Source organism: Microcaecilia unicolor, chromosome 1 (assembly GCF_901765095.1).
Source record: "Microcaecilia unicolor chromosome 1, aMicUni1.1, whole genome shotgun sequence".
NCBI classification, from domain to species: domain Eukaryota; kingdom Metazoa; phylum Chordata; class Amphibia; order Gymnophiona; family Siphonopidae; genus Microcaecilia; species Microcaecilia unicolor.
The window spans coordinates 60,338,221-60,355,156 of record NC_044031.1 but is presented as its reverse complement, the minus strand read 5'-3'; the positions used below and the strand labels follow the sequence as shown (position 1 = coordinate 60,355,156).

General features: G+C 42.0%; 1 protein-coding gene across 1 annotated transcript in view; it reads left to right on the top strand.

The window, feature by feature from the left end:
- The first annotated feature begins 3,957 nt into the window (after nt 1-3,957).
- Nucleotides 3,958-16,936, top strand: part of GHRHR (growth hormone releasing hormone receptor) — a 103,621-nt gene continuing 90,642 nt past the window's right edge. Inside the window, exons 1-2 of the mRNA XM_030198219.1 lie at nt 3,958-4,076; nt 6,434-6,504. Of these exons, the coding sequence (XP_030054079.1) occupies nt 3,958-4,076; nt 6,434-6,504 (190 nt within the window). The remainder of the gene's footprint in view (nt 4,077-6,433; nt 6,505-16,936) is intronic.

The window sequence follows — 16,936 nt, the reverse complement described above, 5'->3', positions numbered from 1 at the left end:
GCGCTGGACATGTCGATTTGTAGGAGGAGTATGTTGTTACCAGTTGCAATTGCTTGTTTAAATGAGTTCATTGCGGACACTAGAACAGTTTCAGTGCTGTGATTTGATCAAAATCCTGATTGGGACTCGTGCAGGATTGAGTGTTTATTTAGGTATTCAGTAAGTTTTTTCATCGCTATGCCTTCCATGAGTTTGGTTATGAGTGGGATTGATGCTACTGGGCGATAGTTGGTTAGGTCCATTGTGCTTTTCTTAGCATCTTTTGGTAGCGGGGTAAGTAGGATGTTTCCTTTATCCGCGGGAAAGAGCCCATTTTGGAGTCTGTAATTTACTTGGTTCGTGAGGTCTGTTTTGAATTGTTTGGGTGCGGATCTTATTAGACTATTAGGGCAGATGTCTAGTTTGCATTGCGATTTGGTGTATTTTCCAAGCCAATGTGAGACTTCATTTGATGAAAGCATGTCAAAGTTGGTCCAAGATCGATCTGCTGGGTATTCCCCGGGTTTTGGGTCTAGACATTCAAGGATATTTGTGTAGTCCGTTATGTTGGTAGGTATCATGGATCGGAGCTTTTTGATCTTCTCCTTGAAGTAATTTGCAAAATTGGTTGCTGATGGGGTATCTGTATTGTTGGAGGTAACCGTATTAGTATTTAGGAGATTGTTTACGAGTGAGAAGAGTTTGTGTGTATCCTCGTAGTTTGGTCCTATTTTGGTTTTGTAATACGTTCTTTTAGTTTGTCTGATAGAGTATTTGTATTTTCTTTGTAGTTGTTTCCAGTTTTTGAGTGTGTTTTCGTCTTTTTTCTTGCTCCATGCTCTTTCTAATCTTCTGACCTGTGTTTTTAGTTCTTTCAGTTCTTCGTTAAACCATGGTATTGAGTTTTTTCTATGTGAGGTTCTGATTTGAAGTGGTGCTATGTTGTCTAGTATTGTTCTGCATCTGTTATCCCATTCTTGAAGAAATTGGGGTGAGTCTGTAGATGTTGTCCATTCGTCGGTATATAATTGTTGCCAGAATAGTAGTGGGTCTATTTTGCCTCTCGTAGTGTAGGTTTGTTGTTTTTGTTTTTGTTGTGTCTTTTTTGTTCTCCAGTGGAGGGAAATGTTTGCACTGTAGTGATCGGACCATGGCCTGGCTGTCCATTTTGTGAGATTTGGTTCTGGTGAGAATTTGTGGGTGATGATATCTAGTGTATGTCCTTTGTTATGGGTGGGTTGTAAGTTTGGCCAGTGGAGTTCCCATAGTTGGAGGAAGTCTTTGCATTCGCGTACATTGCTTGAGTTAGTATCTTCAAGGTGAAGGTTGATATCACCTGCTATGAGAAGGTTCTGGGTGGAAACGCAAGTATTCGATATGAAATCTAGAAAGTGCGTTTGTGCGTTTTGCCAGTTGCCTGGGGGTCTGTAAAATAGGATTAGGTTTAGGTGATCATGTAAGTTGGAGTGGTTGATTCTGACTGAGGCTATTTCGAGTTGGGGGAGAATAGATTCCGCTGTTGTTGTGACTTTGAATTGAGATTTATAGATTATTGCTATGCCTCCTCCTCTTTTTCTTCTCTTGTCCAGTGGGTAATTTTGTATCCTGGGGGACAGAGCTCTAAAATTATTGGATCTTTGGGATCATGGATCCAAGTTTCACTAATTAGTAGGAAGTCAAGATGGTCAGTTGTAATCCAGTCGGTTAGTGTCATGGTTTTATTGACTGCCGATCTGGCATTGATGTATCCTATTTGTATTTGTTAGTGGTGTTCAGTTAGGTTTGAGGTAGTACTAATTTTTATCAGTTGTCTGTCTTCTTTATGTATGAGTTTGTTATGTCCTTTCATTCCTTCCTGTTGATGGTGACCGTGGCTAGTAGATTTTTCATGCCATGATCTAATTTTCTGGAGAGGCATGCTGTGTATGTGTTGTGTGGAAGGTTTGAGAGTTGTGGGAGTAGTGATGCCTATGTTAGGGTTTGTGTGGTGGATTAGGGAGAGATAGTAGGTAATTATGAATAATAATTTGCTGGTGTTCATATCAGTGTTAGTTATTTAGGGAGCGTTTAGCAAATTACAGTTCAGATGCAGTATGTGACTATGAGACGCCTATTAAGCAGTTAAAAGCTTGACATATCTTGCTTCGGTAAAAAATGCTGTGGAAAACCTAGCAGACATTTAAAGGCATTTAAATTACAATGAGATATGAGACGCCTATTAAGCAGTTAAAAGCATGACATATCTTGCTCTAGTAGAAGAAGAAAAAAAAATGCTGTGGAAAGCCTAGCAGACATTTAAAGGCATTTAAATTACAATTTTCGATGCAATATTATGATATTAAACTGATATTTAAATTACAGTTTTTGATGCAGTGAAATGGTATGAGATACTTAATAAGCAGTTAATAAGCATTACAGATCTTGCTTCATTAAAATGCTATGGAAGAACTAGCAAACATTTAGAGGCGTTTAACTTACAGTTTTAGATTTAATATTATGATAATAGATGCCTACTAAGCAGTTAATTTGTTTCCATACAATCCCAAACACATATATCTTATATCCAGTATTATACCATTCAGAGTAGTGATATCATGTAAATATTATCAGACATTGTATTTTTTATATATTTTTTATATGTATACTTTGGTATGTATACTTTCGGGGATCTTCAGATATCAAGCTCATTTCCACCATACGGGGAATCTTCCCCAATTCTTAATGGTGTTTTTCATATCTTCATGGATCAACCCGATCTTATGATTTTTATACTTTTATTCTTATAATTATTATCTTATCTAATATTTAACATTACTTAGCTTCAATTAATTAGCAGTAGAGCAGCAAAGTTTCTTTCAAATCAAACCTCCGCCGACTTGGCCAGGTTTCGTGTATACTTCGTCAGGGAAGAGGTTTGCTACAATAAAAACAATAACATTAAAATTTTGTCCAATCTTATTCGTATCACCACATTCTTATTTAACTCATTCTTATTTACCATAAACTATTTACCATTATGTGTTCACTTCCGTGTCCCAAAGAAAATGGCTGCGGCGTTCTCTAACGCTACTACAATTTAAATAGACCTCAGCTGATTCTAAATACTCTATTCTGATTGGATTCTTTACTTCTGTTAACCACCAATCAGATAAGAGACCACCAATCCAATTCGGAATTCAATCTATAAGGTTGCAAAGAATGTAATTGAAAAATCATTTTTTGTTCTTTATAATTCAAAAAAGCTCCAGCGTTACCACCCTCCCAGCCCAACTGGATATGATCTATAATTCTCCATTTGATATCAGTTATATGATATCAGTTGTATGCCATTGTCTGTCCTTGCCAAATGATTTATATAGGGCAATCTAGTCGCCCTATTAAAACCAGGCTTAATGAACATAAATCTCGTATTAACAACAAAATCATGTCTGCTCCAATTGTTCAACACTGGATAGATAAAAATCATCATATAACTTAATAATACTTAATAAGACTACTAAGCAGTTAAAGCATTACAGTTGGAGGAACACCGTCCCTTCCTCGTGGAGTTAGTTCATCGGTTCGCATCCGGTGCTTATCAGTCTCAGAAGCTAGTACCGAAGTTCGTGATTGTATTCTCTCTTTTCTGTCAGTTTGTTCCTGGAAAGGCTGTTCCACAGCGTTTCGAGGGACCGGGGCTCGTCGGTCTGTGCTGGGATCTTTTCGTTTCTTCGACCCGCTTCTCTTCCGGCTGATCCTGCCGGGAAGCACGTCGGGCTCGCAGTGCCGATTGATTCAGCCAGAGCGCAGATTCGCTGATCCTCGGCTCCGTCTCTGTCTCCGTCTCCGCTTACCGTCCCCCAGTCACTCCTAGCACTTGAGGAGCTCCGCCGGCTTTCTCCACCCTCATGTAGTCGATCTCCCGCAGTTAATTCGCTCGACTTGGGCCACTCTGCACCGTGCCTAGCAAGTACAGGTGAGTGCCCCCAGGATAGGGTGATGGGCTTGAGCAAAGCCGTCTGGATCAGTTGCTCCAGCAGCAACTCGGCCTCTAGTCCGCTCCTGTCCGATCCCCTCCGGCCCGGTCAGGGATGTCCGCTTATACCCAAATGGCCCAGGTGAGTCTGTTCTCTTTAGGCCTCGGTCATCAGCGGGTGGATGGGTTGCGTGGTGTGGACGCGTTCGCCGAAAATCTCCGGCTTCGGTTTAGTTCTTTCCTGGACTGTTCCGGTCCGGTTAGGGATGGTTCTGGTGAGTCTATTCACTCGGGACCTCTGGAGCTCGTTTGCTGAGCTCCTTACCTGTCGGCCATCTTTAGCACCTATGCTTTTTCTATATAGTGTTCTTCTGTGTTTATCCCACCCATTTTTTAATTCCGTCGCCATTTTGTTGTCACAACCTCTGAAGAAAGGTCATGAAACATAGCATGGAATTCTTGGTCTCTGTTTTGGCTGGCTCAAGGCATCCTCTCCATCCCCATTCTTCTTGCGGAGCTGGAACCACAGTGGGGTTTGGTGGATCCTGGAGGACTTTAACTATCTTATGTATACTTGTCTCCCAGCCTAGGATAGGATCCTTCAATGCTGGGCAGTCATAGAGAGTTCCTCTCTATTTTCTTGATCTCTCATCTTAAATACAGCAGTTATGTTTGAATATTGGGCACCATGGCTGTCCGTTCAGTTCCAGCCCTACCTCTGTCTTTCCTAATAGCTTACAGTAGAACACATTCTAGACAGGCTACTGCAGAACTGTGCATGGTAGCCTTGAAGTTGATAAAAGGAATAGGCATGCCTTAAAAATATCAATGCACACAAAATCAGTTTAATGTGTGTGAACCCATGAATTAAAAGTGTGTTGTCAATTTTTATGTTGTAAAAACTTCTAATAAGTATCAAAATTTGATCAAATCAAGTGTTTGAAATGAACAAAAAAGAATTATATGAAAATTGAGAACATTTCTGAAAATTACAAACATGAACTTTGTCTACGGAGGTCTCTATGAAACAATCCTCTTTGTCTTCTGTACTACCATGCAATGCATACCCTGCAACACATATAAAAATGACTGGATAATAGACACAAGTTGAAAAGGGTCAGAGAGAATACTGCAAGTGCAGGGGCTTACAAACTTTATATCACCCTCCTCTTCTCCTCTCCCTCAGTTCATTGTCACTCTTGTGGCATTGGAGGACCAGAACCATCCAGTGTTCAAAATCTTCCTCCTGTGGTGGGCCAAGTTTAATTCCTTAGAACACTCTAAACTTGTAATATAGACTAGTATCATAATGAGGTTGTAGACAATTTTAATACCTTTTCTGTGGTGCCAGTTAGAGTTTCAGGAGAGTTGTCTGGCTCTCCTTCCCCCCTCATAGTTTCTACATCCTACAGAGGACAGAAAACATAGGGGTCCTTTTACTAAGCTGAGTAAGCACCTATGTGCGCCCAATGCACGCCAATTCCGAGTTACCTCCCGGCTACCACGTGGCCCGGGCAGAAATTTCATTTCTGACGCAGGTCCGATACATGTGTCGGGAAAAGATTTTTATTTTCTGGCGTGCAGGCGGTAATTGGCATTTTGACGCACGTTGACTGTTACTGCCCGGTTAACATGTGAGACTTTATCGCTAAGACAATAGCTGGCGGTAATGTCTCAGACCCAAAATGGGCACGCACCAATTTTCATTTTGCCGCACATCCATTTTCGCCCCCCCCCCCCCCCCAAAGGCATTTTTTTACAGATGTGCTGAAAAATGATCCTGCGTGCTGCCAAAACACACACCTACACTACCGCAAGCCATTTTTCAGGGCACCTTAGTAAAAGGACCCCTTACTTTGTCAAGAGCGAGGGCACATCTCCCAAGCTCACTGCGAGCAGTAGGTCTGTGAGACATATATCCACAGAGCAAATGCAGAAAACTTTCACATTCTTCTGCTCATCTTCATAAAAATGTCATCTAAATATTACTTGACCCAATACTTAGAATTCATCTAAACCCTGCTCGATGGCCGCTGATTCCATTCTGTCTGATATACCGATGATTAACAGTGCCAGATATGAATTAACGGCCTCAAATGTACATCAAATGTACATCGGAGAAAATATTTCTTCACCCAACGTGTAATTAAACTCTGGAATTCGTTGCCGGAGAACGTAGTGAAGGCGGTTAGCTTAGCAGAGTTTAAAAAGGGGTTAGACGGTTTCCTAAAGAACAAGTCCATAAACCACTACTAAATGGACTTGGGAAAAATCCACAATTCCAGGAATAACATGTATAGAATATTTGTATGTTTGGGAAGCTCGCCAGGTGCCCGTGGCCTGGATTGGCCGCTGTCATGGACAGGATGCTGGGCTCGATGTGGCCAGTGTGGCATTACTTATGTACTTATATAAAGTTTTCAATATATTAGCAGTGCTAATCCCTGCAAAGCATTACTGTAGGACACTAACCCTGTTGATTCTCATGTTCTGTTGCAGTTATCCTTCCCCCAAAACTCCAAGTCTCACCATGTGGAGGAGTGCAGCTGGGATGGTGAATGCCACAATTGGTATGAGTGATCTTGTCACAACTGGTCAGATCCTTGACTGTGGATCATCTCCTCTGCTTTCAAGTCACAGAAACTCTGCCTCTGTCACTAGGCCAAATCTTCTATAGATCCCTCAAAACAGGCAAACACACATTGAAGCTTGATTGGATTCAGCTAATTCTGAGCATCAGCAACTAACAGATCCAATAGATTCTACATCTACATCGAAGCTACTTGAATCTGAGAATATTGCTTTGAAGCCCAACAAATTCAAAAGAGGTTAAAAATGTGCCTGTTTCAGTGTCAGTCTTATCTGTTGTCATATCTCCAAGTGTCATGGACTGCCAGGTTTCATGTCCAAAGCCTAAACAAGGAGAAATTTAGCAGTACTACTAAGCAGGGCTTTTTTTTGAGGAGGTACTTGGGGGTACTGAGTACCGGCACCTTTTCCATTGTCTACTAAAATTGACCCATGGTCCTTAAGTTTTAATGAAAGAACTCAGGCTCTACACACCAGTTCTGCCTTGTCATAAATTCTGTGACTGGTTGCAGGGAGCCTGGCTATTGTGGGGGTGGGTCCCTCAGTGATCACCCCCATCCCTGAAGGATGGTCTGGCATAGAGTGGCCTAGCGGTTAGGGTGGTGAACTTTGGTCCTGGGGAACTGAGTTTGATTCCCACTTCAGGCACAGGCGGCTCCTTGTGACTCTGGGCAAGTCACTTAACCCTCCATTGCCCCATGTACGCCGCATTGAGCCTGCCATGAGTGGGAAAGCGCGAGGTACAAATGTAACAAAAAAAAAATATTTTGAGTACCGGCACCTTTTTTGCTAGAAATAATGCACTGCTACTAAGTAAAAAAAAAAGTAATGCTATTCTTGTCCCACTATGGAGAAAAAGCCTCACAGCATTAGGAGTGGTTTCTTATGCTGCTGAGAGAGGCCTTTTATGGGGAACTCCCTTTGACAGCACAGTTTCCACAAGAGAAGGAAGGAAGTATCCATTTGATGTTACTTTCCTCAGAACCCTCCTCTGGAAGTGTCAAAATAAGGTGCAGGCCTCACCGGATAGCAAGATTTTAATGCAGAAGCATTTCACTCAGCTCATCAATCACTGTACAAGCCACAAACCATATGCTTGGTCAAACAAACCTGACCCCAAAGAACCTGGTTCAGAAATGAGTGTGGCAGACAGCTGAAATAATTTATGCCTCCTGCTCTGACCTGCTTTCTCCAACTTTTTAAATGTGTCTCCAGTTTGCAGTCCCGTTAAAGCCTGCTCGCCATCTGCCTGGTAGGCCATTTCATCTCTCTTGTGTGTTCTTTGGCTGGTTGTGCTATATCACTCTCATGGGTTGGCAAGGCTGTTACCATGGATGCAGTTGTGCTGGTACAGTAGGAAATTAGACATTATTTTCTTGTTGATCTGGCAGGTTTAAGCTCCAGAAGCTTGTGGGAGATGACTCTTCCACACAAAATAACATCTTGAATTAATTTAGGCCTGGTCATTGCTTCCATAAAAGGAAGTACTTTTAACATATATTTTTGTGAACTGGCGATCAGTGCCAGTATCTAGTGGTGAAGTTGTGCTGCTCTTGGCAATCTTTAATCTTAAGTAGCAGTAAAGGGAGCAGTGGCTCTAAGAATATTCTGTTTCTGGAATTTCCACAGCATCACTAGTATAATTGCTATTATACCCATTAGGCAGACCCCACCACTGTTCCCTCTAAGTCAGGGGTTCCCAGTCCTGGAGGTAGTCCAGCCGGTCAGGTTTTCAGGATATCCACAATCAATATCTATGAAAGAGATTTGCATGCGCTGCCTCCACTGCATCCAAATCTCTCATGAATATTCATTGTGGATATCCTGAAAACTTGACTGGCTCGAATGTGCCTCCAAGGACCAGGATTGGGAACCACTGCTCTGAGTGTGAGTCTCCTCTGCCTATAGCCTAGCTAGTGGGGGGAGGGGATGCTGTTTCATTATCACATTTTCAATTGTGAGGGACAGGAAAGCTCTATAGGACTTCAGGGAAACTGCCTGTGCCTAGAAATTGAAAACAAAATATTGAAGCACCATCCCCTACTGGCAGAAATGCAGTTGGAGGATTCCTGCTCAGCTTACAGGGAACAGTGATAGCGGGGATGGGACGACTTCCCTATGAAGAAAGATTAAGGAGGCTAGGGCTATACAGCTTGGAGAAGAGACGGCTGAGGGGAGACATGATAGTGGTATACAAAATAATGAGTGGAGTGGAACAGGTGGATGTGAAGCATCTATTCACGCTTTCCAAAAATACTAGGACTAGGGGGCATGCGATGAAACTACAGTGTAGTAAATTTAAAACAAATCGGAGAAAATGTTTCTTCACCCAACGCGTAATTAAACTCTGGAATCTGTTGCCAGAGAATGTGGTGAAGGCGGTTAGCTTGGCAGAGTTTAAAAAGGGGTTGGACGGTTTCCTGAAGGACAAGTCCATAAACCGCTACTAATTGGACTTGGGAAAAATCCACAATTCCAGGAATAACATGTATAGAATGTTTGTATGTTTGGGAAGCTTGCCAGGTGCCCTTGGCCTGGATTGGCCGCTGTCGTGGACAAGATGCTGGGCTCGATGGACCCTTGGTCTTTTCCCAGTATGGCATTACTTATGTACTTATGCACCACAGCCAGTTTGGTTTTATCCACATTCAATAGGCGTGGGTAAATTTCCATAGACTGGGCTTCAATATACACAGATACATTTAATCCATATGTATTATGGCTGTTCTGAAAACCAAATGTGGGATCAATAGGATACGATTGGCAGCCACCTCTCTACAAAGATACATTTCTTGTGTTTATAAGCAGTGGAATACAATGCCACTGCTCTTACGGCTTGAATCTTCCTTCTTATGTTTTAAAGTGGGCCTCAAAACTTGGATATTTGGCTTTGATTTGGGGGTTCTTAACTAGTGGTCAGCGGCGTAGCCAGACTTTGGTGGGAGGGGGTCCAGAGCCCGAGGTGAGGGGCACATTTTAGCCCCCCCCCCGGCACCGCTGACGACCCCCCCATTGTCGACCCGCTGCCACTTTTCACGACCTCCCGCCGTGAACCCTCTCCCGCCGTCGTCTACCTTTGGTTTTGCTGGCGGGGGACCCCAATCCCCGCCAGCCGACTCTTCATCTTGCAGTCAAAAAAGTCTTCGTTCTGTTGCATGCTGATGTCCTGCACGTTGTATGTGCAGGACGTCAGCATGCAACTGAACGAAGACGTTTTGACTGCAGGATGACGAGGACGTTGGCTGGTGGGGATTGGGGTCCCCCGCCAGCAAAAGCAAAGGTAGGCGGCAGCGGGGGAGGGTTTGCGGGGGGGAGGTCGAGAGGGTCGTCGGGAGGGGGGTCCAGGCTCCCTCAGGCCCCACGTAGCCACGCCACTGCTAGTGGTACTGAAGAGATCAAACAAGGTGCGGAGAAGGGTCCTGAAATCTGAGACAATTTATTGAAACTTTGTAGACAGAGTGACAGCAGTTGGTAGAACAGTTAGTGGTAATATGAATGCGTAGTACTGTAATTTTAGTGGTGTTAGCAGTTAGCACTGTTAGCGGCTAAGAGCAAAACATGTAGTTAGTATGTCAGTAGTCAGTATTGAACATAAGGTTTATTTTGGTTTAGGTAGGGTTTCATTGATCAGTTAAAGGAGTGTGGGAATCAAAAACAGTTTAGAACTCGTGCCCCTATACTTGATGTTATAAAAGCAGTAAAACATACATTAAAAAAAAAAAAGAACTCCTGCCCTAATTGCAGAAGATAGATTTCAATTCAGCATACAACTTTTGTACCACAATGGCATTTATTTACCAAAATGGCGGCAAAATGATAGTTACGTATGCAAGTGCACTTAAATGCTATTCTATAACTTTATGGCTAACTGCTCTAGTGTGTTTCTGCAAGGGAGTGCTGACATGGGAGTGGCATGGGCAGGTCATGATTTTCTGATCAGTTGTATACACAAGGTGCCACATTTAGGCACAAACATTTACACTTCCTGCCATAGAGCAGGAGTGGAGGACTGGCCTAGTGGTTGGAGCACCAGTCTTGCAATCCAGAGGTGGCCAGTTCAAGTCCTACTGCTGCTCCTTGTGATCTTGGGCAAGTCACTTAACCCTCCATTGCCTCAGGTACAAGCTTAGATTGTGAGCCCTCCTGGGACAGAGAAATATCCAGTGTACCTGAATGTAAGTCACCTTGAGCTACTACTGAAAAAGGTGTGAGCAAAATCTAAATAAATAAAAAATAAATGAAAGCAGGAATTCAGTAATTGGTGTCCAAAGTTAGGTGCCGGGAAGAGCCACACTAAACTAGTTGCAAAGGGCGCTCTAAGCACAGAGTCCTTTACTAAAACCTGGTGTAATCCTGCAGAAATGACACTATTCTATAACATCCTGCCTAAATTCCAGTAATGCCCCTGACCCGCTCAGGCTCCTCCCATAGCCATGCCCTCTTTTGAGTTGTGAGTCATAAAATTAATCATGCATGTTATACTTTGGGTGCAGCCCTGATCTGCGTGGAACTCCAAATGAGTGCCTATGAGGAAGTGGGTGGTACGAGGCAGGGTTTCCGTAGAAACACTCCCTCACTGGTACAGTTCAGCCACCTTTTGGCAGGTGGCGCTAGTCTGCTGATGCTGAGTCAGAGGGGCGGTGCTCAGATCAGGCTGGAGCTAAAAAGCCCCGAGGCTGAATAGATCAGGGAGACCCCGATACAGAGGTTTCCAAGAGACAGCGAGCATGAACTTGAGCACAGGGGACTTCCAGAATCCTGTAATTATTAGCAGCTCAAGCCTCAGTGAGGTAGGAGAAGTTTCCTTGAACTTCAAGTGACTGTATATTTACCCTGTGAAGCCTGTAGCAGGGACAACGTTCCAGGATTATGTTTAGCAGACTTCCTTGAGAGTGAAAAGCCTGTGCGGAAACAGGCATGTTTATTCCCCTTTTTGTACAGAATAAAGCCTTTCCTTTTGACACTGCATTAGACTCAGTCTGTATTTTATGAGTACTTCATGCCTTGCCACCTCTCACACAATCACAGTGCTAATTAACACCAATTCTTGATTAATGGCTCATTAACTAGTTTGTGCATGGTTTTGGGCTGCACACCCAAAGTTGGGTGACATATGTAATCTGTGGATAAGTGTTCATGCCTAAATTTAGGTACGTCATTGCCAACTTACTCTAGTATTCCATAATGGATATGGTGTTCAAATATGTCATTATAGAATACTAGCTTAGTGTTCAGATTTTTGGTGCTTAACTTTTAGCTCCCTCTACAGTATTGACTCCTATACTACTGAGGTCAAAGGGCCAGCCATGGCTTTCAATGTGTGGCCTTGTTTGTCTCATCCCTAACCACTGATCCAAGTTTGACTTTCCCATCCTACCAGGCTCATCATCCTGGAAACTATACTCACATGGTAGCTGGTACATCAAATTTTAATAAACGGCACTAAACCTAAAGACAGATTAAATATAATTTTCAACAGAGGTCTTAATCAACAAACACTGCAAACAGAAACCTGTTCTGGGAGCCACTTCATTTACAGTGGTCCCCTAACCAGGATACAAGGCTGTCTTTGTGCCACAGCAACATTGCGACCAAACCAGGCTCTGCGACTGGAGGGATCCTGCAGCAGTCACACCCACATAGATGAAAAGAAGGGATGATGGAGCAGGAGCAGAGTCAGCTTCATGCAGGGCCACTGGAGAAAAAAAGAAGGTATTGAGCTGACTCCATGGAAGTCTACTGTCACTTGCTTTGAGTAAGCTTGCAATCTGATTATTTAATTTTCATTACTATTTGATTTTGCATTGATGTACTAGTACAGTATTATTATGTCTTCCTTTTTCATTTCTTTGGCTTGAGGGATCTGGTGAGGTTCCTATATTTGTACTACCGTACTTGGTGGCTCCTCCTTGTCTTTGGCTGCTGGGGCTTGAGTATCCCTGCCAGATACATTTCTTCATTCTGGAACTACACCTTAATATCTTAATTAGTGAAGCTTTTCTACCTTCCCATCCCCCACATTTTAGTCCTCATCTATTGCAGGAACCAGCCCTGAATGTTGTTTGATTTAACATAATAAGACTTCAGGATTTTGGTGTGTGTACATAAGAACATAGAAATAGCCAGAATCCTGCTTCCAACAGTGTCCAATTCAGGTCACAAGTACCTGACAGAATCCCAAATAGTAACAGCATTCATACTACTGATCCCAGGAGCAAGTAGTGGTTTTCCCCATATCTATTTTAATAGAAGACTATGGACTTTTCCTCCAGGAACTTGTCCAAATCTTTTGTAAACCCGGATACACTAACAGATATAGTGGAATTAGAAAAGGTTCAAAGAAGAGCAATCAAAAATGGTAAAGGGGATGGAACTCCTCCTGTATGAGGAAAGGCTAAAGAGGTAAAGGGGATGGAACTCCTCCCATATGAGGAAAGGCTACCGAGGTTAGAACTCTTCAGCTCGGAAAAAAAAGATGGCTGAGGGGGAATATGATTGAGGTCTATAAAATCCTGAGTGGTGTAGAACGGGTAGAAGTGAATCAATTTTTTACTCTTTCAAAAAGTACAAAGACCAAGGAACACTCATTGAAATTATGTGGAAATGCTTTAAAAACAAATAAGAGGAAACATTTCTTCACTCAAATAATAGTTAAGCTCTGGAACTCACTGCCAGAGGATGTAGTAACAGTGGTTAGTTTATTTACGTTTGAAAAAGGTTTTGACAAGTTCCTGGAGGAAAAGTCCATAGTATCTTATTGAGATGGACAAGGGGGAAGCCACTACTAGCCCCAGGATTGGTTGCATGGAATTTTGCTATTAATTGGGTTTCTGCCAGGTACTTGTGACTTGGAATGGCCACTGTGATGCAGGAAAATATTGATGGAACTTCCAGTGTTTGCAGAGAAAAAAGTATGGATGGCAAATCGATAGGGTAGGAATTTAAAAGAACAGATAAGTCCATCAATCTATAATATAGCTTTAAGAATACGAAAAATTCCAGCAGGTCATGCTCCCTGTAATAACTGCTTAATATATGAAAATAAATTGACCTTATCAGTTTTCACTAACCCAATAGATGACAGAAGTTTTGATCTCAGATTCAATACTACCTGTGATACTGATTTCATTGTGTACTACATTCACTTTCTGTGTCCAAAGGTTTAGATATATTGGACAAACTATAAGGAAACTGAAGACGAGGATGTCAGAACAGCATAATGCAGTAAATAGGAAGAAGCGAGATACACCTTTAGTAGAACACTGCATGCTAAGTAATCACTCATTTGAAGTCTTTAAGGGGCCCTTTTACAAAGACACGTAGGCGCCTATATGTGTCTATTGTGTGTCAATTTGGAACTACTGCCTGGTTACCGCGTGGCTCGGTCAGTATTTCCATTTTTTTACATGCATCCGATACACGCGTTGGAAAATATTTTTTATTTTCTGGCGCTCGGTGCTAACCAGGCAGTAATTGGCAGTGTATGCGCGCTGACAATTACTGCCCGGTTAATGTGTGAGACGTTACCACTAAGTCAATGGGTGGCAGTAAGGTCTCAGGCCCAAAATGGATGCATGCCAATTTTTATTTTGCCACACATTCATTTTTGGCCAAAACAAAAAGGCCTTTTTTGCAGGCGCGCTGAAAAATGGACCTGAACGCATTCAATACACGCACTTACACCAGCACAGGCCATTTTTTGGTGCGCCTTAGTAAAAGGGCCCCATAATGCTTTACTACTGATTATATTTCATCTAATGTAAGGCGAGTTAGTTGGCAGAGACAATTGCAGCAGAGACAACAGTATTGGGTATTTTAGCTTAATGCCATTCATCCAAAGGGTTGAAATTTCTCCATCGAGTTGTTCTATTTTTTTCTTAAAGAGATTTATAAAGCTTCCGTTCTAAAATCTTAGTAGCCTACCTCGGCATAGGATATTTAACTATCCTAAAAGATTGAGTTGGTTTAACCAATCAGAATGCCAGTGTGCTATGATTGGCAAGAAGAACTACGAAATAGCTGGAAGACCTCCAAGATGCCATATTGGGTGTTCAGGGAAGCACATTGAGTTGTGTGCACACAGTGAGTAAGAGCAAGATTGTAAAGTTTTTGAGGATTTTATGAGATGGAACTAATGTTTCTTGTGTTCTATGCAAAATTATGCTGAGGCTCTATTGATCCCCTGAGGAAGCAGTGTTCACACTGCAAAACACTGGCCACCGTTGGGAGGATCATTTTTCTAAATTGCCTGAACACTGAGATAGAACTACCACCCAGGAACGCAAAAAAAGCTTCTCGCACATTCCTTAATCTTCATCCTCCCAAGTGTAAAGGTCTGAAATACAAATTAATGCACGCATCTACCTTTTCCTATATGAGTACGCAGCTCTGGAACGCGTTGCCACGTAACCTGAAAACGGTCTATGAATTGACCAATTTCCGTAAACTATTGAAAACCTATCTCTTCGACAAGATATATCACAAAGATCAACACGTGTAACTGTATAATCTTTAAAATATCCAGAAATGTCTTATAATGTCTTTTGCTTTAACACTATCATGTATTTCACCACCATGTAACCCCAAACCCTCTGTAAAACCAAATGTATATTCTCTTCTATTTCCAGTATCCATGATGAATTGTAAGCCACATTGAGCCTGCAAAGAGGTGGGATAATGTGGGATACAAATGCAATAAATAAAATATGTTCCAATAGTTTTGTTAAAAGTTTATTTGAAAAGTATTTGCACTTTAATTGTTAAAACTACACAGAAGGTTTTTATGCTGAGGATAGATTGTGATGTACAATCAGGCATTTCTGATTGTGCTCACATCTGAGGCTTTTCCTTCTGAAAAAACTGCTTTTTTAAGCTTGAACACAGATTTGAGGAAGTATTGCTTTTATATATGTTAGATATTAACCAGAGTGTCATGGCAATTAGAGCTAGTATTCAGTGGTACTATCTAGTTAAGTGCTGCTGATAATTAGTGTTCGGGTCAGCCAGATGCACATGGTATGTCCATAAATGTTTAAAATACTAGCATATATGCGCTTATATGCCAATATGCTACCTATGCATATTTGTACAGTTGGTATCAAGGAGATTTAATTGACAGGATACAACTTCACATGAAACGGCTGAAGCTATAGCCTCTATCTTGATACACTCAAAACACAGCAAATTATTGGTCCATGCCACACTACGCATAGGCGGTCCTTATTTATAATAAACATTTGTTATTGTTTTGGGTGACTCAATATGGTGGCAAGCTCCGCCGACTGGCTTCAGGCCAGATAATAGGCCAAGCATGCTCCTGCTGTCTCCTGTTAATTTAAACCTCCTTGGCGGGTATACATTGGAGTGGAGCATAGGCAGGCTCACACTTACACTCATAACTTATAGAACACCATAAGTTATATGTGTATCTATGGCATTTAGGTGTGAACACTTATACCAGTTCTATGGTTGGAGTACATGCTCATGCTGACTTCTAGGTTTGTATATACCCGGTTATGTTAGTATTTTATATTTAAATCATTTTTATTGTTCTGATGAAAGCATAATAGGTGCCATACAAAATGTGGTAAGACCAAGAGAACCAAGTTTTATGCCAAATTTAAAATTCCTCTCCCTCCTACCCCAATTCCCCCCCTCCAAAAAAAACCCACACTTGGCAAACAGGTAAGCATATTTTCAATGTCCATTAAGTAATAGTATCAGATGTTCAAGAGAACTCCGAGCTCAAGTAGGTAGAGTGTTCCAAAAGGCCTCCCATGACTCTTGAAATCGGCAACCCACCAGGCTGTCCAGATCAGGAACACTTTGTCGTTCCAGTTGCATGTGCATAATTAATAACCTGCACCATCTCTGAAGGATAGGTCCCCGAGGTTGAAGCCAACAAAGCAAACTTGATTTCAGTCTAAAAAGCACTGTGAAGCTTAAGAATTTCTTAAAACCCCTAGGCACCAGAGTCGTATAGGTATAGATTCCAAACAGTAATAAGGGGTCAGAGCGCACAGTGCAATTCCAGAAACTATCCAAGGAGCACAGCAAGGTATTCCAAAACTGTGCCATGTACGAACAGTGCCAAAACATGTGACCCGATAATACAGTGCCTACCTCACATTTGGGACATATGTCTTGAGAAATATGAAGCCATAGCAAAAATTTATACCTTAGTTCCTTATGAAGTACTTGGCTGCAACACTTTGGCAAGTGGAGGAACTGAGGTATAATTTTTTGCTTGGCTGTAGCACTTTGGCAAGTGCAGGAGAAGGTTTTAAACTGGTCCACTGTAAGCTTGCAATCCAGGCCAAATGACCATTTCCTTACCAAGTCAGTATAGTTAAGATCTGGAGTTGTATCTTTCAGATAGCTATGGTGAAACCTATGGGGCACACTTAATTGAGA